Raw genomic sequence first — 26931 nt, 5'->3', positions numbered from 1 at the left:
TGCTTGGTGCTCCCAGAAAGCTCTGCGACACTGACGCCCCAATCCCATCTGAAGGCAGGGACAGACAGGAGGCAGGGGACGATTATTCTGAGAAGTGTGGGACTGCTGCCTTCAGTGTGCGGATCAAGGAGCGGTGTTGTCTGACAGAATGCAGCCACCCACCTGTTTTTAAATGTCTTGTTGGTAGCCAGTTGAAAAACAAAATGGAAACCAGTGAAAAAACTTTAGTATTTCATTTAATCCATCATATCTAAAATACATTTCAACATGTAACTTTTTAAGTGAGATATTTTACTTTTAAAATGGTATTGCTTTCAGAACCAGTGTTTTCTTCTCAACTTGGACAGACATTTTCATGAGACCTGATCTATGCTCAGATCTCATGGCTTGCAGTTCAAAAAGTACAGTTCACATCCCAAGTTACCAACAAGACTCACAGCTTTCCTAACAACTGGATCAAGTCAATGGCTCGCTGGCGCCTTCCACGTGCTCTGTCCCGGCTGTGACCACAGCAGCTCTGATGCAGCAGCACTACCCGGGAACTTGGACGTGCAAATTCTCAGGGTCCACCACAGAAGCCTACGAGGAAGCCGAGTGCGACCACCTCTCTGCTGTTTGGTGGGGAAGCTCCTTCAGAGTCATGCCTGACAAACAGCTCGGCCCTTGTCTCTTCAAGCCAATTCCTTTTATCTGGAGGGAGGGAGGGCAGAGAGCAATTTAACCCGCCTCGGGGTGTGATGCCCTTGGATCGCTCATCAAAGGATTTATGTTTCACTGGGAAAGTGTGAAGCCTCAGACCTGTGCTGTGCGAATATGAAAGTGCCAGAGCACCACGTTCTCATCAGTGGACCCCCAAACCAGCCTCTGCAGCTGGAGCAGACCCAGGATCATCACCTCACTTTCGACCTGAAAGAACAAAAGACTGACTCCCTTACACAAGTCCCCATTAATGAGATGTGCAGATCACCCATCGGCCGAACACGAGGCTGCAGAAACCCTCAGGTATTGCTGCTGGATCACAATGCTCAGGAACCAACTGTACCTATAACCCAGGGCCCTGCCCGCCTGCCCCCCCCCCCCCCCCCAAAGCAACTAGACCCACACGTGCCATCTGGACTAACACCCGAGTCACTGAGCCAGCCGAGAGGAGGGCCGCGTGTTCAAGGGGCCCGGTGGTTCAGACTCAGAGGCTCTCACAGCTGACACCTGCAGAGAGGTCAGACCCAGTCAGCCAACCCCTTCCCAGCTTCCCCCAGAGCCTCAGGCAATGAGGGCAGCAGTCAGCCCAGAGCCCGCAGACCAGAGTGTAACAAGCAAATGTAACTAAAAAGGAAGGAACTCCCATCTCTATTCGACAGGCAGATGCTTCACTGACCAAAAGAAGTCGAAGTCCTCTGGTTAACAACACTACTGAATGGGTTCAATTGTGTCCCAAATGGTAGCGAAGCCCTAACCCTCAGAGCCTGAGAATGTGACCTCTCCTGGATGCAGGGCCGCTGAAGATGGGACTAGGTAGGATGAGCTCCTGGTGGATGGGGGGGACCCTAGGTCAATACCACTGGGTCCATAAAAGGGGGCGCACCCTGTGAACGGGAAGACAGACGGGCTGATGTTGTTGCAAACCAAGGACACCAAGACCGACCGCACCCTCGGGCAGTGAGGGGAGAGGCTGGCACAGTCTCCCTCAGAACCTCCAGGGGAACCAGCCCAAGCACCTCATCTCAGCTCAACAGGAATCCTGTTGTTTGAGCCACCGGTTAGTGAGTCTTGGCAGCCCAGGAAACAACACAGCTAGACTCCAACTTTAATTTAGAATCCAGCTTTAATGAAGATGATCTTCACGCAACTCCTGCACCCACCACCTGACAGAGCACGATGGTCCAGGCTGCGCGCCGCCCTCCAGGGGCTGGAAGCTGGCTCTCCCCTTTTCAGGGAGGTGTCAGGCCAGCCCACCGGCTGGGACTTCTCACCCTGCGATGCCGACGGCTCTGCTCACGTGTGTGCAGCTATGATCCAGAGGATGTCTGTGCTGAAAGCAGAAGTTGCCACGACACTGGTCACAAGCCACGGGCAGCATCTCTTTCTTCTTACAGCCCTTTTTTGAGCACCGGAAGGTGAAAACCTGAGAAAGCCAGCTGCTTCAGTACTTCAATTGTGTCCATAAGCAATTCTTTAACAAGCCCCACAGTAAGACCATTAACATTTAACTGGAAACTGTTCTTAGTTTCTAGGAATGTAAAAGTATAATATGTAAATCGACTGAACGGCAGAATAACTGGTCTCTATGATGTGCACTGACCACCAGGGGTAGACACTCAACACAGGAGCTGCCCCCTGGTGGTCAGAGCGCTCCCGCAGGGGGAGCGCCGCCAGAAGACAGGCTCACAGCTGCAGTGCTAAGCCGGCAGCCGGACATCCCCTGAGGGCTCCTGGACTTTGAGATGGCACAGGCCAGTCTGAGGGACCTCTCTGAGTACACAAATTTCATGCACTGGGCCTCTAGTTTTACTATAAAAAATGACTACTCATTAAGGAGAAAGTTTTAATAAGTGACAAATATAAAGGCAGCTGTTTAGTTGGGATTCCGTAGGGCGATTAGAGGTATTCTCAGGAACACACACACCCTGGGGAGGGGGGCTGGGGACAAGGGAGGGAAGGAGGCTAAGCATGTAGCATCACGTACAGTCCCGCAGAGAGCTGCTGGCTCCAGGGGCTCAGGAGACACGGAGGTGTCCCCACCGGGAAGGCACCTGGAACATCGATCTACAGCCCCAGGCACTTCTGAGTGTGTAAAGGTTAAGAATGCCAATGAAGTCGAAACCGGTTTGGCTCAGTGGTAGAGCATCGGTCTACGGACTGAAAGGTCCCGGGTTCGATTCCGGTCAAGGGCATGTATCTTGGTTGTGGGCACATCCCCGGTGGGGGGTGTGCAGGAGTCAGCTGGTCGATGTATCTCTCTCATCGATGTTTCTAGCTCTCTCTCTCTCTCTCTTCCTCTCTGTGAAAAATCAATAAAATATATTTTTTAAAAATATTACTTTAAAAGAAAAAGCCCCATGAGCAGGGACACAACTGACACCACCAGCTGCCGGGAGAGAACTCGGGTCCTCTGCACTTCCCAGAGGTGCTTGGGGGAAAGCAGGCACTCACAGAACAGCTCTCCACAACCACATTAACTCTTCGTCTTGGGAGAAAGTGTGAGGTTCCCGTAAGGAAAGCAAATCTGTGCTGGGCGGTGGCTCAGTGGTTAGAGCGCCAGCTGCACACCAAAGGATCGCGGGTTTGACTCCTGGTCAATGGCACAAAGTTGGATGCAGGTTCAATCCCAGGACATTGGGGCGCATGTGGGAGGCAACCAATCCATGTGTTCCTCTCTCTCCCCGCCTCCCTTCCTCCCTTCCAGTCTCTCTAAAAATCAATGGGGGAAAATATCCTTGGGTGAGGATTAATACACAAAAAAAGAAAGTAAATCCTAACATAGACCCAAATACTCAGAGAATGTTTATTTAACTGTAAAAGCCTACACCACTCACAACACTAACTTTATTAGAGCTTCAGTTTGTACACAAACTATCAGGATGAATTTTCAGTGCAATAACTGGCCCATTCCCCTAAGAATGGCCCATTCCCACTCTCATAGAGCTGACAGGGAACTGATCCTCACCTTCTCCTTCTTCCCAGGACGGCCTCTACAATCTCCATCCATGTGCTCACCAACCACCATATCCGGTATCTCCCCCTTCTTTACTGGGATTGGGCGGCTACAAAGCGGGCACACTGGGACCTGAGTATCCTAAAGAATGAACACAGATGACATTCCAGACTCAGGCGACTGAAACTCACATGAGAAAAAACAAGACAGTGCAGTGCGTAAGAGCAGCCAGATGCCCAACAACCTGTGAGAACACGGCTCCCAGCAGCTCAACGGCTCACACAGTCAAAACACCTCGGAGCCTGGGCAGGAGCTGAGAAAACAGCTCAGTGAGAACACTGAGTGTCAACTGACATCCAGAAGGTGACAGGTAATCACAGAATCACAGGGCCTACGTCTGGGGGATGAGCTGAAAAGTCACCCAGGAATGCTCCTTCAGCTAGTAAGTCTATGAATAAAGTATTGCCTTTGATCTCCCTAGGGACAGGGGAGGTCAAATCGGCAAATGAACGGAATAGCTGGGCCTGGTCATCAGTGCCTGTAAACATGAGTGAGTCACCTGCCCCACCTGGTGACCTGGAACACCCTGGAGGCTCAGACGCCAGCCAGCACTGAAGGAAGCATGTGACGCCAGGTCACTCCCATTTCTGACTGCCCGATGACAAAGCTCACGCGGAAATGGTGACCACGGGCTGGGAGCCACCTGCAGAAGTACCGAGGGCTGTGCTGCCCGGAACTTCTTGCGATGGCGGAGGCTCCGCAGCCACACCATCCTTCGGAGCACAGCCCTCGCTGTCCTGTGATCACTCAACACCAGAACGGGCCAGTGTGACCGAGAGTCTGACCTTAAGGTTTGCTCAACTGTAATCAAGTTATTAGCTACAGGAGGCTGGTGTCCATCCTGGACAGCACAGCTTTAAAGAGCAAGAACTAAAATCTTTCAAATAAAGCATGATTAATTACCTTCTTGTATGCAAAGGGACATTTATGCGCAGCGCAGGTAAAATGATCTTTACAGAAATATTGCTTACATACATCACATTTCAATGGAAGAAAATCTAAAAAAACAAAAAACAAAAAAAACACATACACAAACACTTCACATTTGGTTAAATTATAAAATATCTGCACCTGGTTATAAGCAAGCTGTGTTCCTGAGCCGAAGAAAGCTGCAAGGAGGCTAGTTACTAGGGAGGAAGCCAGGCGTTGCTATGTGATGTCATTACCCAGCACCCACAGCAACCCCTTCTGGGATGGGCTGGCCTGGGCTACCGGCCGCATTTTGCCCCAGGGGGTCTTGGCAGCATTGGCCGTGATTTGGTGTTGCTCCGGGTGGTGGTGGGGCCTGTGTCCTACTTGGGGGATGCTGAGTGTTAGTTGGCACCAGGTCCGTTCTGTAGTACTGTTTATTATTTTTAAACAAGAGGCCATCTTTGACCACCTGGGGGCAGCCATATTGTGTGTTGGAGTAATGGTCAATTTGCATATTATCCTTTTATTAGATAGGATGGCCAGTGTGAGTCATGGCAGCTCCTGCGTTGAGCATCTGCCCCCTGGTGGTCAGTATACATCATAGCAACCGATGGATCCACTCTTCAGTCAATTCACATTATTAGGGTTTTATTATATAAGATAGGAAATATATTCACCTCCACTAAGTTCTCTATGACTGTCAAACACATTTTTAAGGTACTCCTCATGAGAAAAAAATGGGGGTGGGAGTCATGAACTTCACAGTGCCAGCAACACTGAAGAATCTATAAAGCTATATTTTCAAAGGGGTGTCCATCCCATGCGGTGTCATGAGTATTTAAGCAGCACATTTCTATCCACTTGGTCCTGGCAACTAATGTAACAGCTATTTCTCCCCTACAAAACAGCCAACAAATTACCCATTTCCTAGTAACATCTCTTAAAGGCTTACCTAGCTGCTTGCAGGTCTCTTCTGAACAGTGCTTCCCCAAGTCAGGGAGCTCCATCAGGAGAGAGTGTCCAGAGCACAGCGGGCAGAGGGTAGCAGCACCTACAGGAATGAGAGCGTCAGGAGGCGAGCAAGGGCGGCTGGTGGCGGCCACCAGGGTTTGTAACTTGCAGCTGAAGAGAGCACACTCTGTAGGGAACGTTAATAAATGTCTGTCATCCCCTTCGGGGGACAAAGCTTCACAAATTCTTCTTTCAACAAAGAGAAAAATTTGGGTGGAAGGGTGCGGGGAGGAGTACCAGCACATTTGGAATCAACCCCAATTCAGGATTTCAGCAAACCCCAAGTGCGACACATGTGGACATGGGTTTCCCATTTCCAGTCTGCACAGCTGCCTGTGGATTTAACCAAATCCTGTGCTTCCGGTGGCGTCTGGCTGTGTGGGGTGGTCACAGCAGCCTCAGTGACGTTTAAGGCACAATTAATTTCTTCTGCTGGATACACTTGTTGACATGAACGAGCCTCTGTTACCACGTGCGAAATCACGCTGGTTGACTACTTTCCCGAAGAGATTCAACTGTGTCCCTTGCTGCTCTTTGAAACTCTTATGCATTGGGTTTTACTTAGAATTTAATCCTTAACGACACTCGGGGGTTCATCAGGGAGGAGGCAAGCTGTTAACTCACCGTGGAAAACGGGGGAACAATTGGTGAAGCCACTGCGCTGGAGAGAAAACTGAGGCCCACAGCAGCCTCCCAAGGCGCCCTCTGTGACCCGGTCCCCCCCTCATCTATGAAAACTCTAGTTCCTCCCAGAATTCATCCCGCCCGCCCTCTCCGCCCCCGGGAGCATCTCCTAGGCTGCCCCCTCGGGTCGGGAAAGTGCCGCTCCCTCTGCCACCATCCTCACCACGTCGCACCCAAGCCACAGAGCCGCTGCTCTCCCGAGATCCCGGAACCCTTCCCGGCACAGACCTTCCTTTACTATCAACCCTGCGGGGCGAGGTCTGCCCGTCGCTGCGTTGCAGCGCGCAACGCCTAACGGGTGCTCCGCGCTCTGGTGGAAGCAAATGCCGAGCGCCCGGCCTCGGTCTGGACACCGCAGCAGCGGCGTGAGAGCCCTGCCCCGGGTTAGCTCTGCTGGCACGTTAGCGCGCTAATCCGACCCCATAAACCGGAGCCCTGCTGCGGCTCCTGCGCCCGGGCTCGAGCCCACCCCAGGACCCCGATCGCTGAGCCCCGCCCCAGCCTGGCCCCTGGCCCCGGTGCTCCCGCCGGGCCCCGCCCCCAGCCCCGGACTCCAGCCCCAGCCCCAGCCCCGGCTCCGCTGCTGGTGCCGAGCCCCGCCCCCAGCCCCCAGCCCCCAGCCCGCGGCCCCGGTCCCGGCCCCGCTGCTCCCGCCGGGCCCCGCCCTCATGCTGGACCTCGGCCCCCAGCCCCCGGCCCTGCCCGGCCCCGCTGCTCCCGCCAGGCCCGCCCTCAGGCTGGACCCCGGCCCCGCACCTGGCTCTCGTCGAAGGCCGGTGCGGCCGCGGAGGCGTGCCGAAGGTGGCGCAGCCGGGGAGCTGGGTGGTCCTTTTCTGAGGCCCAACGCCGAAAGGACGAGGAAAACTGGGCCGGAGAAGTGACGGAGGTCCGGCCGAGCTGGGGAAGGAGCGGAGCATCGCGCCACTCCCAGGTCCCTTCCATTTATTCGCAGCTGAAGCGTCCGAGAGCCACAAGGGCGCCCGCTTTCCCGCGCGCCCCGATGACGACACCTCCGGAAGGCCAATCCCGTCCCGCCGTTCATGGCGCGCCCCTAAACGTCATCGAAAATCCGACCAATCCCGTCCGGTCGCGACCGTGTCGGCCCGCCCACTCCTCGACGCCCCGCCTCCCTTCTCCAGCATTCGCGCAGCTTCTCGAAGCGCAGTCACCGTGACGCAGCGCCGCGCAGGCGCACTGGGCCCACCGCCGGGCGCGGGAAAGCGGGGTGGGGGGAGCGGCCGCGAGCGCGTGCGGCCGGGCGGCCTCGGCCGCGCAGATGGACGGGCCGCGCTGGACGGCGCCGGCGGGCGGCGCGGAGGGCCGCAGCGAGCTACGGAGCTGTCAGGGCAGTGGCCCGCGGGGTCAGCGAGGCTGGGGTGCTGGAGCGTGGCCGTCCGAGAGGGAAGAAAAAGGCCTTTCCAGAAGAACGAGGATGGTTTGAAGGAGCATAGAGAGACTGCGGCGGCACCGACGTGGCTGTCTGCTCCCCGAGCCGCCTGGCGGTGCCGGACCGCAGGCTTCACTGTGGGGTGTAGCCCGACGTGGCGCGGCAGCCGGACTCACCCCGGGCGTCGCCTCAGCGTCACGGCGTCACCGCAAGTGGCCGTGGCTGCTGGCCTGTGGGCCCGGGAGCCGGCGCCACGCGTGCTCGGGGCCGCGCTCTGTGTTCCCGTTGAAAGGACACCGTGTGTGATGGGCACTGTGGATTCCTTAACGTTGAAACGGCCCGAACTTGCTTACCCGACGCGATCACTTCTCCGTAGTTGCCCGCACAGTCTTTTCGGGCTCAGGGAACCCGCAGTCCCTGGAGCACCAGCTGGGCCACCCCACACAGCCGGACGCCACCGGAAGCACAGGAATGCCAGAGCCCCACGGAACCCGCCGCGAAACACCCCCCAGTTCACATACTGGAGCCGGAACAAGAAAACGGGCACCGGTTGCACCTCAGCTGGGACTGTGCCCCTGGGTCTGTCTGCGGGGTTCCTGCACCCTGGCCATGGCCCAATGGCCGAGGAAGCTCTGCAAGCCTTGATTTTTGGAGTTACAGATCTTAGCCAGTAGGCAGGTACGCAAAGATGGAGTGGAAAATACTAAGGGTAGATTGTGTGCGTGTGTGTGTGTGTGTGTGTGTGTGCGCGCGCGCGTGCGCGCGCGCGCACGCGTGCACGGGCATTTATACACATACTAGAGGCCTGACGCACAAAATTCCTGCAAGAGTACCACCCCCCATTTCCCTCTCTTCTTCCTCCCCCCCACCCCCCAGCACCGGCTTTCCTCTGTCACTCAGGACCCAGGCTTCCCTCCCCCAGGCCATCCGCAGGCACCCGGACTGCGCTGGTTTCCCCAGGCTCTGGCTTCATCAGGAAGGACTCTGGAAGACGTCTGGTCTAATTAGCATATTACCCTTATATTATTATAGATAGGCCCATTTCCCCTAGTCTTAAAAAAAGAGCTGTTTGAGATCATGTTCTGCACATGACAGGATGCCGGTATACTCCCTGTGTATTTCTCAGAAACAGACACTCCTACATAACAATTCTCCACCCAACCCTGGCAGGAAATCACCATTCAAACGATGTTTCAATCCACAGACCCCATTTGAATTCTGACAACTGTGTCAACAGTGTTCCCCGCTCCCCACCCCTAGGATCCCATCCACGATCACGTTTAATCCCCTCCAACTTAGCACAGGCCGGTCCTCTGTCATTTCTGTTCCTGACAGTTTTTCAGTTTTAGTTAAAAATCATAGACTTTTGCCCTAACTGGTTTGGCTCAGTGGATAGAGCATCAGCCTGTGGACTGAAGGGTACCAGGTTCTATTTTGATCAAGGGCACATAACTTGATTGCAGGTTTGACCCCTGGTCCTGGTCAAGGCATTTGGCAGGCCACCAATCTATGTGTCTCTCTCACATTGATTTTTCTCTCTTCCTCCATCCCCCCTCCACTGTCTCTAGAAATCAATGGGTAATATCCTCAGATGAGGATTAATCACACACACACACACACCCCAAAAAAATAATCACAGCTTTTGCCCAGCCAATATGACTCAGTGGTTGAGTGTCAACCCATGAAGCAAGAGGTCACTGGTTTGCCCTAGCCAGTTTTGCTCAGTGGTTGGAGCATTGGCACATGCTATGGACTGAAGGATCCCGGGTTCGATTCCAGTCAAGGGCACATACCTCCTGAAGACTGGAGGTTCAATCAGGGCACCTGAGGCAACATATGAATGTGTGTGGCTCTGTCTCTCCCCCTCTCTTACACTCTGTCTAAAAATCAGTGGGGAAAAATACCCTCAGGTGAGGATTAACCAAAAAAAAGTTCTCCTATTCCATTTCTGGTCAGGGCACATGCCTAGGTTGTGGGCTCTATCCCCAGTAGGAGGCAGCCCATTGATGTTTCTCTCTCAATGCTCTTTGACCCTCTCCCTTCCTCTCTAAAAATAAATTTTAAAATGTTTTAAAAAAAAACCCCCACAGACTTCATATATAGAAGTCAGGGTTCTTTGGGAAAGACAGTGCTGGGGAAATAGGAAGTAGCAGAGAAAAAGAAAGACCAGACAGGAGACGGATGGGCTCTGTGAAAGAAGCCAACAGCTGAGTCTCCAAGAGCTGGGCGGGGCTGTAGAGGACAGGACCCGTCACTCATCCAGGGTTGGCAGTGCACGCAGTGCCACATGACACAAGATGACTCAGGGTCCATTGATGTGTCAGGACAGGACGTGTTTTTTTCCAGCAGGAAAATGACAAACTCGCCGGCAGAAGGTTGCAGCCCGTCCTGCAATGGACGACACTAATCTTGAGGACCAGTCACAGCAGTGTCTGCCAGGTTTCTCCCTTTCTTCATTTGTAGGTTGATAAGTGTTCTGTAGGGAGAGGCCTCGAGACCCACTGTTACCTTATTCTTCCTCCACCTGACTTTCTTGACCTTTACCAAAGACTTCTGCCTGAGCCACTGTGGTCCTTGCCAAGTGCACTGTGCAGTTTCTAAAATGCCCATCATCTGTTCTGCATCTATTAGTTGGCATTCTTAAGGGAAAGATTTTCCTTCTCTTTAATTTTACTCATCTGTGTGTAGCAGTATGGATTCATGGGTTTGTGTTTTATTCCTTGAGTAGTATCCTATTGCTATCATTATCTATTTTGATGTTCAAATTGTCCAAGAGCCTCATCTAGCTGGATCCTGAGTTCTTTTGATGTGTCTCCATCATTCTTCAAACCTTCCTTACCTTCTGGTGCAAGATGTTCCAGGCTCAGTGTGTACTCTTCCGGCCCAGCCCCAGCATCAGGATTTCTCAGCACCTCTGTTTCTTTTTAATGGAGGATGGTATTTAGAAAGCAAGATTTCCTTGGCTGACTTGGCTTAGCATCAACCTATGAACCAGGAGGTCACAGTTCAATTCCCATGCCCGGGTTTAGGGCTCAAGCCCCAGTAGAAGGCATGCAGGAGGCAGCCAGTCTATGATTCTCATCATTGATGTTTCTCCCTCTTTCTTCCTCTCTCCGAAATGAATGAAAACATATTTTAAAATAATAAAAACAATAAAATTAATATCCATACCTTCAATTCCAAATGAAGACCCCAGGGGTTATTCTACCTCCTCCCTTTCTTCTGTGTTGGTAAGTGCTTTCTCCAGCTGTAGAAGACCTGCTTTTGATCATCCTCAATCTGTTGGTTTATTGTTTAATGAAATCAAACTCTCAGCCATTTCCTACACCTGCTGCCTTGGTGCTCACCCCTCAGCATCCCAGGTCCTTAAGCAACGGTGGGCAAACTTCCTCAGCAGTATCCCCCTTCTTCCTGGTGTTCAAGTCCAGTGCCAATCAAAGCCTTCAATTTTATTCTACAAGGTTTTTTTGTAAAGAGCATTTACTAAGGAAGTATAAACACAAATGCAAACCTTCAAGATTATCATTACTCAAGGATCAGAAATCACATTGTTAAATTTGTTAACAATCCTACTATAGAACTTTGATTTATTGGGCCTTTGGATAAGTACAAATATCCATTACCTTAATGCCATATGAACTCACATTTCCAAAAGTCACTTGCGAATGTTAAAAAACCAGTGTTAGAGATAACACTCAGTTACTCCCAGAGATGGGTTAGATGTGGCACAACTCTGACTCCAGCTCTCTTCCTTCTCTGACTTTCTCTTAAAACGGTGGCGTTGGCCACCCCGACAACCAGAGTCATCTCATCTCAGGACTCTTAACAAAATCACGGCTGCAAAACCCCTGTGTCCTGTGGAGTACAGGTGCCCGGGTACAGGGTTAGGGCATGGACATCTTTGGTGGGCGTGAGGGCAGTATCTGCCTGTCACCGTGGTAACTACACTTAGGAACTACACTGTTGCCTTGGCAACTGCACTTAGTACCTACACCTGTCACCATGGTAACTGCACTTAGTAACTACACCTGTCGCCATGGTAACTGCACTTAGTACCTACACCTGTCACCATGGTAACTGCACTTAAACCACAGGGAGGAACAAGATCACATTATTTGAAAGTGAGACATTAGCCTAGCTGGCATGGCTCAGTGGTTGAGTGTTGACCTAGGAACCAGGAGATCATAGTTCGATTCCTGGTCAGGCAGGGCACGTGCCTGGGTTATGGGCTCAATCCTCAGTGTGAGCGTGCAGGAGGCAGCCAATCTATGATTCTCATCATAGATGTTTCTATCCCTCTCCCTTCCTCTCTGAAATCAATATATATTTTAAAGTAAAATGTTAAAAATTATCAGTTTCATTATATGGTGCTTTTATCTTTTTGAAATGTAAAAAGCATCTGATGAATTTTTTTTTTTTAAAGATTCATCAGTGAGTTTTTAATCAAAGAAGTGTAACTGGTTGGACACTGCTCCTTCCCAAGACACATAGGCACACATGCACAAGTCACACACAGACTCCCACATGCCTGTTCAGAGCCAGAATTCACACAAGCATCATCTGGTGTGTGGAAATGGTCACCCAGAAGTTTTACCAGAGTCCACTTGGCTCACCTCTACTGTTCTTGGTCCTGATCTAGCCAAGATCATACCATGTTGTGAGAGTTAGATTCTTTTTTAAAAACACATATATTTTTTAATCCTCACCAGAGGTTATTTTTCCATTGGTTTTTAGAGTGGAAGGGAGTGGGAAAGACAGGCAGAAATACAGATGTGAGAGAGACATCTACTGGTTGCCTCCCACTCACACTCACCCGACCAGGGCCTGGGATCAAGCTTGCGACTGAGATATGTGCATTTGACCAGAATCGAACCTGGGATTCTTCCGTCCGAGGGCCGAGGTTCTGTCCACTGAGCCAAACTGGCTAAGGCTCAAGTCATATTCTTAAGTTCAGTGTTTTGTCGCTAACTGGATATCTGCATTCATTCAAAGAGAGGTGCCACCGGCACAGGTTAGGAGATCTCCGTACACCGGGATTCTCGCACAGTGAGACCAAGGGCTTCCTGGGTGTCCTCAGAGCTGCCTCGTGCTCGGCAGGGGAGGAAGGACCTTGTGCTCATGGTCCCACAGGGAAGGCGAGGCGGCCCTCAGAGCCTGCAGCAGCAAACCACAAGAAATCTCCTTGCAGTTAGAGGCCTCAGTGCATGTCAGGAACACAGTTCTGTCGGGACCAAGGCTCTTCACGGCCGGGTCACTTTAGGGTCCTTGTTTCACAGAGGAGGAAACTGAGGCAGGTGTGAAGAGACACGCCTACGAGGAGAGCCAAACCCAGGCCCCCGAGTCCACATCCTCACCTCTTCCTCTTGACCTCGCTGGCGAGGGGCGAGGCAGAGGCCGGCAGGCCAGACCAGCAAGGCCTGGGCAGAGGGTACTGCCGAAATGCTTTCAGCCCGACCTTGAAGGCGGGCAGAAAGCAGAATGTCTGTACCATGTGTACTTACACAGCTGTCTAGGAAATAACGTATACTTACGATAAGAGTGCTTTGGCTACAAACAACTTTTTAAATGTCTTGAACAAGAAGATTGTGTTTCTTTCGTGTGACGAGAAGCCCAGAGGCAGGAGACGGGGCCTGAGTTCAGCTGCATCATTGCCGACCACACTCCTCCCACCATTCCCTCCCCCTCCCCAGCGTCTGGGCCTGGTGCTGCAGCCTGGCCTCCCCGTCAGCAAGAAGGCTACTATTTCCACTCATCACTAACGTCCTTTCTTGAAGAGGGCTCTGTCTAATGGGTGTCTCTTTTTTATTATGGGAAATGTGTTTTCCCAGAAGCCCCTCTGCTCCCGAGAGACCGGGCCTCCCATTGATTCCTCTTCGGGTCTGGAGCTGGGAACCTGAGAGGAAGGGAGATAGGACCCTTTGAGTAGAAGCTGCCAGCGAAGTCACACTCTTCCCTGGGACCGTAGCGTGGAGTATGAACACTCATAGGCCCCACGTTGGCTGCCAGGTGGTCTCAGATGAACTACAGGAGATGACTCCTGTGACTTGCCCCTCACACACTGGAGCCAGCCAGAGCACGCAGGACACAGGGACTGGCCTAGGCGCCCAGATGGCGGTGGCAGCGGCAGCTGAAGGGCAGAGGTGGCCGCATGTTACCCAGCACAGGGGCCTGCTCATCAGTCAGGAGGACTGGCTCACTCTGTCTGTGATAATCAGCACAGGGCTTCCCTCTGAGCTCTGTCAGGCGGACGAGCAGGAGAGCCTGCTCAGCGCTGTCCTCAGCAGTTGTCCTGGGAAGTTTTGTACTGAAAATGCAAATACCGAGTTAGAAAGGGGGAAATGGGGTGCATTAAGGGTGTGGAAACACACACACACACACACACACACACACCGCCCGCCGTTCCTCTGAGCCACCAGCTGCGCCTGGGTTCCCCATAACCTCGAGTACCACGTCTTTCCACGTGGCCTCATTCACTGACAGGGAGGAGTCTCTGGCCGGGTGGAAGCTTCTAGAAAGGATGTCACACCACTTGATAGCCTATGATGTGTACTGTGCAAGTCGAGGTGGTGGCCATGGAAGACCAGCAGGCGCAGGGGATCAGGCTTGGGCGAGCGGATGTCCACATCCGTGGAAGACCCGGTTCACCACCCGTACTTGTCATTTTCAGAACCGTTAGAGTAGGGGTGTCAAACTCAATCAGAGAAGGGGCCAAAATCTAAAATCCAGCCTAAATCGCGGGCCGAATGGTTTACTGAACAGTCATAAACTGTCATTGTGATGGAAACGCAGCGGAGTGCAGTGATGACAGCGCGGTGCGGGCCACATTGCAAGGCCTGGCGGGACGGATTTGGCCCGCGGGCCTTGTGTTTGACACATGTGCATTAGAGTCAGGGAGGATAGGCTGGGGAGGGCACATGGGGTCCTCGGGTGGGCGGCCACACACCTCTGTCAACCTGACATGCTCTCAGCGCCACAAGTCTACAAGGAGCGCCCTGCTGTGCCAGGCGAGGTTTGCAGTTTGCGGGAAGTGTGCAGTCGCTGTGTGGTGGGCAGGCAGCAGAGCGCCCTTCGCCCTCCATGGGAGCTGAGGCGGCACCTCCCTCCGCTTCCCAGGAGATGGGCGGCATGCTGTGAGCTGTGCGCCCTCCCCTGGAATTAAAATACTTAACAACTGTGATTACAGCAGTGGTTCTCAACCTTCCTTCTGCCACGGCCCTTTAATAGAGCTCCTCAGGTTGTGGTGACCCCCAATCATAAAATTATTTTCGTTGCTACTTCATAACTGTAATTTTGCTGCTGTTAGTGAATCGTAATGTAAATATCTGATATGCAGGACGTCTTAGGTGACCCCTGTGAAAGGGTCGTTCGACCCCCAAAGGGTTCGTGACCCACAGGATTACAGCTGAAACGTCTTGACTTGCAGGGCTCACCGTCCAGGAGACGAGGGTTCTGCCACGTGGAGGCCGAGGCGGTGAGGTAGGACAGTGCTTTGTTTTCCATTTAAATCTTTAAGCTGCGAGAAGTGCCCATGGAAGGCCATCCAGACCCGAGGGGGTTATGAGTTTACTTAAGCCAGAGTGCTGAGGGCAGGCCTGGAAGCAAGGTCCTCGTGGATTGAGGAATGGCCCAGGGAGTGGGAGTGGTGTTGTTCCTTCTATATATTTTGAATCAAAGGAGAAAAGCCTGAGGAAGGTGCATGACAGCCATGGGTGACCGATGTAGGGGAGGAGGAAACAGAGGCAGAACCTCTGGGATTGGATAAAAGCAAAATGGAGAAACACATACCTCTTTTGCATTGGTGGGTACGGGAAGGCTAACAGTGAACAGCTGCTGCACACGGGGACGGCAGGCGAGGCCAGGGCAATGATGAGGGGCTGAGGTCTCAGCCCTGGAGCCAGGGGCCGTGCTTTTGAGGGTCAGGAAGAGAAATGCTCTGACATTTCAAAGGTGTGTTACCTCGATGTATACGAACCGTGGACAGGGATCACTCACGGTCAAGGCTTCACTGTGTGAGGACCGGCAGGCCTGGGCTGCACGGTGAGGACCCGCCATGGCCACCCGGCAGGAGTCTGACCAGACCCTCCTGTGGTTACGTTTGGTCCCGCAGCTGTAGGCCTTGTCAGGGTTTGAATGCAGCCTCATTTTCTTTCAGGAGAAATAGGAGATGCTTTGGATGAACTTGGGACATGTGGCCACCTGCTATGTCTGTCCAAGACGGACAGTTAATCTTGCTTTGGCTTGACAAGGAGCAATGATTCCACGCACCCTGTGCCTAAGCGTGCTCCCCATCAGAGGTTGCTCCTGGTTTTATGGTGCTGCTCTGATGGAGCCTGCCTGCACTGTGGCAGGGCTCCCAGTCTAGCACCACGGGGATCGGCTCAGCTGGAAATCACACCGACGCACAGTCAGCCTGTGTGTCTATGTGTTCAGTGTCGTGCTGGTTCCGGAGCGGGTTTTGAATAAGTAATAATCATCCTGATTTCCCAGTGACTCCATGTCCGGGCCAGGCCCTTCTGCGCGCCCACCCCTCCCCCCAATTTCCAACCAGTCACCACATTAAATATTCAAGCCCCACACTGGTGCTGGCGGCTGGTGCTGGAGGCACCCAGGGTCTGTGTGGAGCGGCTGCGGCTGGCTGGCTGCTGGTTGTCCATCACTCAGGTCTATTGGCCGGATGCAGCACAAATACAAGTGTGAGATCAAGGGAACAATTTCCACCTCCTCCGAGCAGGACTCCTGCAGCTCAGCCAGCCCTGTGCTCCGGGCCCGAGGGTCCCTCATGGGCCTCGAGGGCCTGCGTGAGTCTGAGGTTGGAGGAGGGTCGCCCACAAGCTTTCCCCAGGGCCTGAGCTCATGTCAGTGTCATGCACACAGACTCGTTCCTGGGGGACAGGGGCCATCTTGTCTGTGTTGCTGACAGAAGCCCAGGGGCCGTGCCAAGAGCACTGTGAGATGTTAGGGTTCTGCCTGAGGGGAAGGAGGAAGTGAAGGGAGGGGTGAATGTACTGGAAATGCAAAGAAGGGTGGGAGGCAGAAGTGGGGAGGCAAAAGCAGCCCTGCCCACCACCCCCCAGCCAGTGCACCAGCGACCCCCTGGGCTATTCTGGGGAGGGCTCCTGCATCTGTCTGTCCATCCATCCTTCCGTCCATCCATCTGCTGCCAGCAGCTGAAATGAAACCAGAGCTCATGTAGTGACCAAGGGCCAGGCCTGCCCGCGGGCCTCTGGGTCCAGGCAGCAGGAGAGTCTGGTGGGCGCGGCGCGCGGGTCCTGTCAGCCCCCGAGGGGCAGCGTCCTCTGCGGGCCAGCAGTTCCCAGGCTCCCGGTGGAGGCAGTGTTGGGGCAGGGGCTGTGCCAGTCCTGACACTTCAGGGTCCGAGAGGAAGGCGGGGCGGCCATGTCACGGCTGCTGTGGCGCCCCAGGGAGGGAGCTCACTCCCGCCCCACGTTGTCTGACGCGTGTGTTTCCAGACGTATTCGGTCCTGCAGTAACTGCCGCAGTGTGAGCTGCACAGGAAGCACCCCTCACTGGGCACACCCACCCTCCGTGTGGCCCCTTCTTCACCTCCTGTTCCTGCCGCGGCTTGTGCTGCTCCCACGAGGCAGGAGGGGCCTGGGCGCATGACCTCTGACACGCTGCCGTCGCCCAGGCAGCCACCTAAGGGTTTGCCGCCGCCAAGCTCTTTCTGGTGTAGGATGGTGTTTGCAGCCTCGGCTGTGGATGCGGGGGTGCTGGCGTGGGAGATTCAGTCACTTGGTGCTCTCGTGAGCAGGGCTTACCCGCCTGTCTTTCCCGAGAACACGAGGGCTCCCCCAGACCGGGCCTCCTCGCGTGTCACTTCAGGTGTCAGTGGCTCAGTCGTCCCGGTGCCTGCGGTGCCTCACCCAGAGCTCACCTGCAGAGGTCGGTTCCCGCTCGCCTGAGCAGAACAGGCCAAGGGCTGGGCACGCAGAGCCTGTGGGGCTGCATGGTGAGGAACTGGTAATGGTCTACCTCCAGCCGGTTCCGCAGGCGAGGAGTGGGAGGTGTGAGGAGACCGCACCTCCTTGAATGTGCTCACAGCCATGCCGGGGCCCGGGGCCCAGAGCGGGCTGTGGGTGCGGATTGTCACGTGGGCCTGAGCAGATGGCTTAACCTTGTCTCACCAATACCCACGAGATAGGACGCCCAAGCAGGCGGAATGGCTGTGGTCCCGTGGGTCCATGGGGACAGCCGCTGGGGACCAGGTCTTTGGGGAGGCATCTGGGAAGGTCCCTGCAGACGTCGCCACGGTGGACAACAGGAACGGTCACCAGGAGCATCCGCAGACCCTGGGAACAGGGTGAGACGGAAGGAGCAGGGCTGTGGCCCAATGGGCACATGGGGCAGCCACTAGGGATCCAGGGCTCAGGAGGTGGGCACTCCGCAGATCTAAATCTCCTGCCCACTGCCTGGAGGTCCGGCCCAGTTTGCTGCCACCAAGTGGGGAGAGGCAGGCGTGACACCAGTTCACATAGGCCAGTTCTGCTCTGCCTGATGACCCCTGGGACTTAGCCGGCGCCCCTTTGACATGTGGCAGGCGTGCTTTCCGGAGGGGGTTTTCAAGCCCAGAGGGAGGCTCTTATGGCCTGGTTGAGAGATTGTCTCCACCACGGACATAGGTCAGGCTGGCGCTTAAAATTTCACACGGGGCCTGATCTCAGTTGACCCAATCAGAATCACAGGCCTTGCATTTTTTTATCGGAAGGGTGAGGACCATGGTTCTGCTCGATGGGCTCCTGGCAGAGGGGCGGGGGGAGCAGGTGGGGGGTAATCACGGTGGGGTGTGTGTAAAGTGTTTGCTGCCCCTTCAGTGCCTGCTCCTGGCACCTGCTCCACAGCACAGAAGCATACATGTGTCAGCTGAATGAGTGAATAGATTCGGAGAATGAATGAATGAATGAATGACAGAGTTCTGTAAATAAAATCACAAAACTATTTAAATGGAGATGAAATTCACGCAATATTAAATTGAACAGTTCAGCCCTGGCCAGGTAGCTCAGTCACAATACGCCAAGGTTGGGGGTTCAATCTTAGGCCAGTATGAGAAGAAACTAATGAGTATAAGAATAGGTAGAACAATAGGTCACTCTCTTGTGCTCTCTCTCTGTATCTCTTTGTCTCTGTCTCTCTCTTCCTCTCTTCCTCTCTAAAATCAGTGAACAGAGGAGAAACCAAGATGGAAGCATAGGTAAACACCTAACTGCAGCCTCACACAATTTTAATAAAATGCAACTAAAATACAAAATGGACATTACTCAGAACTACAGGAAAGTCTACTGACTGGAAATTCTACAATGAGAAGGAAAGAGAAAACCAGAAGGAAAATCAGAGGAGCTGTAAAAGCCTAAGCAGGGGTCTTCAAACTATGGCCCACGGGCCACATGCAGCCCACAGAGGAGTCTGATCCGGCCCGCCAGGTTTTTTGGGCAGTGAGTGCAGCCGAGGTGTTACAGTAGGAATTAGTAGTTCATATAGTCCGGCCCTCCAGCTCTCTGAGGGACCGTGATCTGGCCCCCACTTTAAAAAGTTTGAGGACGCCTGGCCTAAGGTATGGAGGCACATTGCGTGTATGGAGAGGACGAAGCCGGAGAGGAGGGGGAGGCTGGGTGCCTGGCCTAGCAGGAAGGAGATAAAAGCTCCAGGCTGTGATGAACCCCAGTTTCGACAGCACTGAACCCCAGTTCTGGGCGAGACCCTGGGGACCCAGACACATAAGGAGGGAGTCTGGGCTGAAAGGCGGAAACCCAGGGGAGCGGCGAAAGGAAGTCCCGGAGGTGCACACATGGTGCACAGAGAATGGACGGTTGACTGTGCCGCTGGATTGCCCTGGCGGGAAGGGGACAAAAGCTCCAGACTGCTCTGAAACCCACTTCCAACCCCACTTCCAACTGAACTGAACCCCAGTTCTGGGCTCATTGGGGGAGAGCCTAGACTGTTTGGTAGCGGGCGAAACTCGAGGGCACCTTTCTCTCAGAGGTGCTTAAAGTGAGTAACGAAGGACACTGAGGAACACTGAGACTCAGGAGCCTCATAGGGCTAGGCTGACAGAAGGCAAGGCTGTAGGCTCCACCCTGAAACTCCACCCCATCCAAGCTGAACACAGAGACTTTTAAGGCTACCAACTCAGGGAAGCTTCAAAAATGCCGAGACAAGGAAACAGATCACAAACGAAAGGAATGGAGGACAAAAAGTGACTGGATATAGAGTTCAAAACCACACTTATAAGGTTTTTCAAGAATTTCCTAGAAAAGGCTGATAAAATAAACGAGACCTATGAGGATATGAAAAGGGATCAATTAGAAATAATAAGGGGTCAACTAGAAATAAAGAATACATTGTCTGAAAAAAAAATATTATATAGAAACAGAATGGAAGATCACAAAAATCAAGTCAAAGATTTGGAACATAAAGAGCCAGAAGACACTCCTCCGCAGAAGCAAGAAGATAAGAGAATCCAGAAAGTTGAACATAATGAAACCTCTGGGACAACTTCAAGTGAACCAACATCAGAATTATGGGGGTCCCAGAAGAAGAGAGAGAGCAAGATACCGAAAACATACTGAAAGAAATAGTGACAGAAAACTTCCCCCACCTGGTAAAAGAATTAGACTTACAAGTCCAGGAAGTGCACAGAACTCCAAACAAAAGGAATCCAAAGAGGACCACACCAAGACACATCATAATTAAAATTCCAAGAGCAAAAGACAAAGAGAGAATATTAAAAGCAGCAAGAGAAAAGCAGGTAGTTACCTAGAAAGGAGCACCCATACAATTGTCAGCTGATTTCTCAACAGAAACCATGCAGGCCAGATGGGAATGGCAAAAAATATTCAAGGTGATGAATAGCAAGAACCTACAGCCAAAAATACTCTACCCAGCAAAGCTATCACTCAGAATCGAAGGCCAGATAAAGAACTTCACTAATAAAAAAAAGCTAAAGGAGTTCATCACCACCAAACCAGAATTATATGAATTGCTGAAGGGGGTTATTTAGGAAGAGGAAGAAAATAAAGATAAAAATTATGAACAACAAATACGTTACTATCAACAAGTGAATCTAAAAACCAAGGGAATTAAAAAATATGATGAACAATATTAACTGTTGAATATAATAGAATCAGAGGTATGGAAGGGGAGTGAACTGACGATTCTTGGGGGAAAAGGGGAGTGGGGGGTGTGGGAAGAGACTGAACATAAACTGTGCACCTAAGGATGAGGACATGGGGGGTGGGGAAAGGGCAGAGGGTGGGAACCTGGTGGAGGAGAGCAATGGAGGGGGAAAAAATGAGGAACATTTGTAATAATATGAACAATAAAGATTATTAAAAATAAAAAAATAAAATCACACACAAAAAATTGATAAATAAAAATCAATGAACATATCCTTGGGTGAGGATTAAAAAAAAAGGAACAGTCTGAGTGAACAGCCAATGGGAAAGTGCCAAAGACACCCCCAGAGGGAGCTCACAGGTCCTCAGGGAAACGGAGAGCCTGCCCGGAGGTCCTTCGGGAGCTTCCATGACCCTCCCATTCCTGGGCGAACACAGTGTCTTGAGGAGCCTGTAACCCGCGGAGAGAGCAGCCACAGGCCCCAGGGGATCCTCACCTCGGAGACCTCCCCTTTACAGCGGTCTTTTCTTTCTGGTGACTCAGCCTCCCACAGATAAGCCGCCCCAATCCCCAAGGAAGCCGGAGCGCCATTTTTCTTGCAAACCTTTTACAGATGTAATTTAACACAAGGATAAACTAATAAACTAGAAACCATATATTCTAGCAGTAGCACAATAAAAACAAGCCAATAGAAGAGACAGGTGAAGATGTTTTAGCCAAAGGAAAAGGAAAATAAAATAGAAATAAGGTTTAAGTCATGTTCTGCTCATAAATACCTTTAAAGAGAAATAAGAAAGGTAACGTCTATACCTTTTAATATATTTGGAGAGAGGTTATTTAACAGCAGTAAAAAGTTGATAAGTTCAGCTAAGGTTTCACATGATCAGGGTTAATTTAGTGTCTTCAGAAAGACACAGAAAGCAAACGTCGTTTTATAAAATATTTAAGATTCCTTCTCACTGCTGTGCCACAGATCCCAACAGGGCAAAGCTCCCTTCATCTGAAAAGCTGCAAGTGATATTTATAATCTGCAAACTCTCAAAACCTCACCATACAAAATACCATTTAGCAATAAGAAATAAATTATTAGCACATGTGACAACTTGGATTAACCTGCCAGGAGTTAACAGATGGGAAAAGAAGCCCATCCCAAAACGTTACATAGTGTCTGACTCCCTTACGTAACTCAGGGACATGGGACCAATGAGAGTCCCGGGGGCAGGTGTGGGGTTGCTGGGGGTGTTGTGCGGAGGGGCCCTCGGCTGCCTCCCACCGCACAGGCCCAGGCCTCAGACTAAAGCGCATGCACCTGCCCAAACAGCTACGTGACGTGGGGTCTGTGGAGGCGGGACTGTCGATGGTGATGAAGTCCCGGTGTGACTGTGGAGTGTCGCAGGATGCTCCTCTGGGGGACTGAGGAGGGCACATGGGATCTCTGCTAGTTCTTAGAGTTGACCTGTCTGCACGTCACTTACAATTAAAAGCTTAATTTTTAGAAACAGGAACAAGAATATCCTCCCTCCCTGAGAGCGAGTCCTTCCGGCTCAGCTCCTGGGGCACCCGTGGGCGTAAGCCTGTGCCAGGCTGCCTGTGTGTGTGCACAGATGGGGCTGGCACGAGGGCTCCCGAGGCGCTCGGGTCCTGTCTCAGCCTGGCCCGTGCAGCGGGCAGTCAGCGAGTGCCGGGAGCAGTGCCCCCGGCTGCTGTGCTCTGTCTGGGCAGCGTTCTGTGTGGGCCTCGGGCGCTCAGGACGCCTGGCTCTGCGAGCACAAGGAGTATACGGTGCCGGGGCCAGGGGGTGGCGCTGTTCGCCAGCCGTTGGCCTCAGCCCCGCCTCCGCCTGGATGCTGGCCCTGCCTGTAGACATTTCCCCCAGGAACTGGATGGGTTGTAGAAGAGGTCATTTTGAAATCATACCTATTAGCTGGTTTCATTAATATATAGATATAGGGATATAGATATTTGTGACGTCTTTATATATAATATAATTATTTTAAAAAAATGATTCCAGAGAGGAAGGCAGAGGGAGAGAAAGATAAAAACATCAATGATGGAGAGAACCATCGACCGCCTGCCTGCTGCACACCCCCCTCCCAGCTCCCTGATGGAGGCAGGACAGGAAGGTGAGCAGCAAACGCTGCGGAAAGGAGAGAAGTCGGGCGCCCCCTGAGAGTGAAACGGGCATCGCCCAGAAGTGTTGGCAAGAAGGGTCCAAACACCTGCACACATGTTTGTGTCAGTTCTGCTCCCGCAGTCTCAGGCAGGACTCTTGTCCATGCCCATGAGTGGACATGTGGATGGGCAGAGGAGTCTGCAGTGGGTGTGCCAGGAGAGGATGCGGCGCTGGCCACGGCACAGCCTGGGGCCTTGAATTCATGCTCAATGAGCTCAGGTACAGCGGGCATGTGTGAGCCATTGGCATGAGTGTCAGGGCAGGCACAGCCTCGGGGCGGGCGGGGTGTCCCAGACCTGACGGAGCCACAGGCACTGAGTGTGCAGTGCTGCTCCCTCTCAGGCCCGGCCAGTGTGGCTGAGGGGTTAAGTGTTGACCTAAGTACCAGGGTTCAATTCCCAGTCCAGGGTCAGGTCACATGCCCGGGTTGCAGGCTCCATCCCCAGTAGGGGGTGTGCAGGAGGCAGCCAATCCGTGATTCTCTTTCATTATTAATGTTTCTGTCTCTCTCTCCCTCTCCTTCTCCCTTCCTCTGAAAAAAGACCAAAAAACCTCAGAACTATACACCCCTCAAAACACTCGCACGCACACACACACACACACACACACACACCAAGCACACACACCAAGCACACACCAAAAACCCAAACTAAAGCGTAAACTGCGTTTCTGAGGCAGTGCTCAACCTGAGGGGGTGAGCAGGAAGCTTGCGTCCTCGCCCTGCCATCACACACCCACCGAGTGAGTCCGAGTGGAAACCATGCTGCACTGCTCTTTCTCCAGCTCTCCTTTCACATCTGAAGTAGTTTGGGATCAGCTGTAATATTTTTTGCTTTAGAAAAGTAGTAAAAATTAATTAATCTGCAACTGCACTGATAGCAAAAGTTAATAGAAATTTTAATAAAAATACAACCTCAATAAGCTTCCCTATTGTTCTAATAAATGAAATAGTAGTTTAGAGTGGTAGATAAAAGAATTAATAAAACAGCTGAGGCTGGGGACCATGCAGATCAAATGAAGGAACAGGGTCCCACTCAGCTCCCAGCAGGGGCGCGACAATGACCTCACAGCGCATCTTCCTCTTTACGCTGTGGGCAGGGGACTCGCATGTCTAACGAATGCTCCTGACTTGGTGGCTTATTTTTAATTATTCAGAGATGTTTATGCAACACCAAGACGTTTGGAGACAACTCAACCAAGTGTCCAAAGTGCAGTGATGTGTCGGCAGGGAAACAGGCAGGGTGAGGGTCTAGTAAACACGCCTGCTTCAGGGGCAGGGAGGAGCAGGTTTGCAGAGGCCCTGCCAGTTCGGTGGCTCAGTGTTCTTGTCTGATCAGAAGCTGGGGGGGAAGGAGACCTCGATGCCCGGAGAAACAGACCTCCTTTCAGAGGGGTCTCCTCCCAGGATCCACAGGGGCTGCTCCTCGGAAGTAAAGGAAGCCAGGGGTGATGGGTGACAAGCAGCCCCTCCACAGACAGACCTGGCTCTTGCAGGATGCGCTGTGGCAATGGAGGTGGAGGTGCCCACGTCATCCAGGCGGAGGGAGGGACGCTGAGGCCATCTGTTCTGTCTGGCACAGGGGCCACTGTCCCAGAAAGGTGGCCTCACTGCGGCCGAGTCTGTCTTGGGTCACCGAGGACAGCCCGTTGCTGGGCAGTGCCGGGACTGGGGGTGACATCCAAATGTCACTTTCCTTTTATTTTGTTCTTTAAAGTTTCACAAAGATCAAACAACCTCATTAGTGGTACTAGAGGCCCAGTGCACGAAATTTGTACATGGGGGGTGGTCCCCTCAGCTTAGTCTGGGACCCTCTCCAATCTGGGACCCCTTGGGCAGTTTGACTGCTGGTTTAGGCCCAATCCCTGGGCAGTCAGACGTCCCTCTCACAATCCTGGACCGCTGGCTCCTAATTGCTCACCTGCCTGCCTGCCTGGTCACTCCTAAATGCCTGCCCCTACTGGCCTGATCATCCCTCACTGCTTCTGCATGCTGGCCTGACCGCCCCTAACTGCCCCATCTGCTAGCCTGGTTGCCTCTAACTGCCCCCTGCTGCCAGCCAGGTTGCTCCCAACTGTCCCCTCCCTGCCAGCCTGATCACCCCAACTGCCCCCCTCTACCAGCCTGGTCACCCCTAACTGCCCCCCTTGCTATCCTGGTCACCCTCAACTGCCCACCTCTGCCAACCTGGTCGCCTCACTCAGCCAACCATTCAGTCGTTCGATGGACTTTCACTAATCCCCCTGATGGCCTGGTTGTAGGCAGCCATCCTGTGAGGACATGAGGGTCAATTTGCATATTATCTCTTTATTGTATAGAATTATCAATACTATTAAAATAGCACATAGAATATAGAGACGGTAAAGCAACAAGCAGACTGTCAAATTATAGCGGGGAGGTTAGGGAGATCTGGGGGAGATAAGAGATCAACTGAAGGTCTTATATACATGCATATAAGTACAACCAATGGACATAAAACTCTGGGGAGGGAGGGCATGTATGGGGGGGGCAATGGTATATGTACAAAGATAATAATTTAATTAAAAAAATTAAAAATAAATAAATAAATAGCACATAGAATGAAAAAAATAGCTCACTATGCCCTGTGGACCTACATGTACATAAATAGTTCCATTGTTCCTTTTTAGGAATGATTCAAAGTGGGACCTAAGGTCTGACTGGCTCTGCTTGTTTTCTTCAACAAAAGCTGTCAACTTAGCCTTGGCTGGTGCTGTCCAGTGGTTGAAGCACCATCCTATGCATTGAAAGGTCGCCAGTTCAATTCCTGGTCAGGGCACATGCCCTGGTTGTGGGCTTGATCCCCTGTTGGGGGCAGGCAAGAGGCAGCTGACCAATGATTCTCTCTCACATTGATGTTTCTCTCCCTCTCCCTTCCTCTCTCTCTAAAAATCAATAAAATAAATAAATAAATAAAAATAAAAATCAATAAAAAAAATTTATGTTGTAAATATAACATGAATTTTCCTGAGAACACAATGTCCCAGGAAGCAACCATTTTATTATTATTTTTGGAAACAACCATTTTAAATAAGACTCACAATGGCACTTGGTTCTGTGAAGTAAAGAAGGAGTCCTCATATCATCATACTGGTAAATAGAAACACAAGTTCCTGGACATGGGCTTCCCGGACGTGGGCACCCCTCAGTGTGGGCACCACAGGAGCCTGGGCATGGGGAGCTGCCACCCGCAGGGGCTTGGTCTCATAAGGGCTTCTATTTCAAGTGGGTTAAGGAGAAATGTAGGCGTGTGAGCAGGCCTAGAGGGACAGGACACAGTGACTGGGATTCCGGAGATGCTCCAGGCTGAAAGGGAGACCAGCAGCCCGAGGTCGGGATGCCCCGTGGGAGGGGGGTCCGGGGACAGCCTGGTGGGAGTGGGGGGCGCCTCCAAAGTGACGTGGCATATGTCAGCCGGCTGCGCCAGTCCCCTTGTGACCCTGCTGCCTTCCCTGGACCGCCCCTGGGACTCACCGTCACTGCCTTCAGCTTGAAGTTCACTGGGACTCTCCAGCATCCCTGTTCCTGTCATGGGTGGAGCAGGACTGACCTTTGTTAGGGACTTCTTCAGAGCCTTTAGTCCCCCCCCCCCACCCAGCCATGACTGCTGGGCAGGAGCCACCGGGGAAAGAGGTTCTGTGCCAAACGTCCCAAGTGTCACCTGTCCCCTGCCTCACCTGACCCCCTGCCTCACCTGTCCCCTGCCTCAGGCTCTGAGTGATAGGAGCAGACAGGCTGTGCGGAGGACCGAGCAGGTGCCCGTTAGTGCCGTTGGGCGGCACTCGGTGCTGCTGAGTGCAGGGTACTCGCAGCCACATAGGCCAGCCGGCCGCCACTGGCCTAACACACAAGCATGTAGCCGTTTGTCTTCCCACAGTGGCTTTATTTAACAAGAACTGATCTCC

General features: G+C 52.5%; 1 protein-coding gene and 1 long non-coding RNA gene across 2 annotated transcripts; one reads left to right on the top strand and one right to left on the bottom strand.

The window, feature by feature from the left end:
* Positions 1–1803: 1803 nt before the first annotated feature.
* ZFAND2A (zinc finger AN1-type containing 2A) lies at positions 1804–7327 on the bottom strand. Its single transcript, XM_036432583.2, has 5 exons — positions 7076–7327; positions 5577–5675; positions 4616–4710; positions 3665–3793; positions 1804–2122 (listed from the first exon to the last, which is right to left on the bottom strand). Exons 2-5 carry the CDS (start codon positions 5629–5631, stop codon positions 1967–1969), a joined length of 435 nt encoding a protein of 144 aa, XP_036288476.1. The 5' UTR covers positions 5632–5675; positions 7076–7327; the 3' UTR covers positions 1804–1966.
* LOC123652105 lies at positions 3916–26931 on the top strand. The gene is made up of 3 exons (XR_006741204.1): positions 3916–4094; positions 23322–23328; positions 26921–26931. It is a non-coding gene; the product is annotated as an uncharacterized LOC123652105 (long non-coding RNA).

Source organism: Pipistrellus kuhlii, unplaced genomic scaffold (assembly GCF_014108245.1).
Source record: "Pipistrellus kuhlii isolate mPipKuh1 unplaced genomic scaffold, mPipKuh1.p scaffold_m20_p_113, whole genome shotgun sequence".
Classification (NCBI taxonomy): Eukaryota; Metazoa; Chordata; class Mammalia; order Chiroptera; family Vespertilionidae; genus Pipistrellus; species Pipistrellus kuhlii.
This window is presented reverse-complemented; position numbering and strand designations above follow the sequence as displayed.

Coding starts and splice junctions, on each gene's coding strand:
- ZFAND2A (XM_036432583.2), bottom strand. CDS start 5,631: ATGGAGCTCCCTGACTTGGGGAAGCACTGTTCAGAAGAGACCTGCAAG. Junction 3,794..4,615: donor GTCCCTTTGCATACAAGAAG/GTAATTAATCAT, acceptor TTCATTCTTTAG/GATACTCAGGTCCCAGTGTG. Junction 2,123..3,664: donor GTCCTGGGAAGAAGGAGAAG/GTGAGGATCAGT, acceptor TGGCTTTCTCAG/GTTTTCACCTTCCGGTGCTC.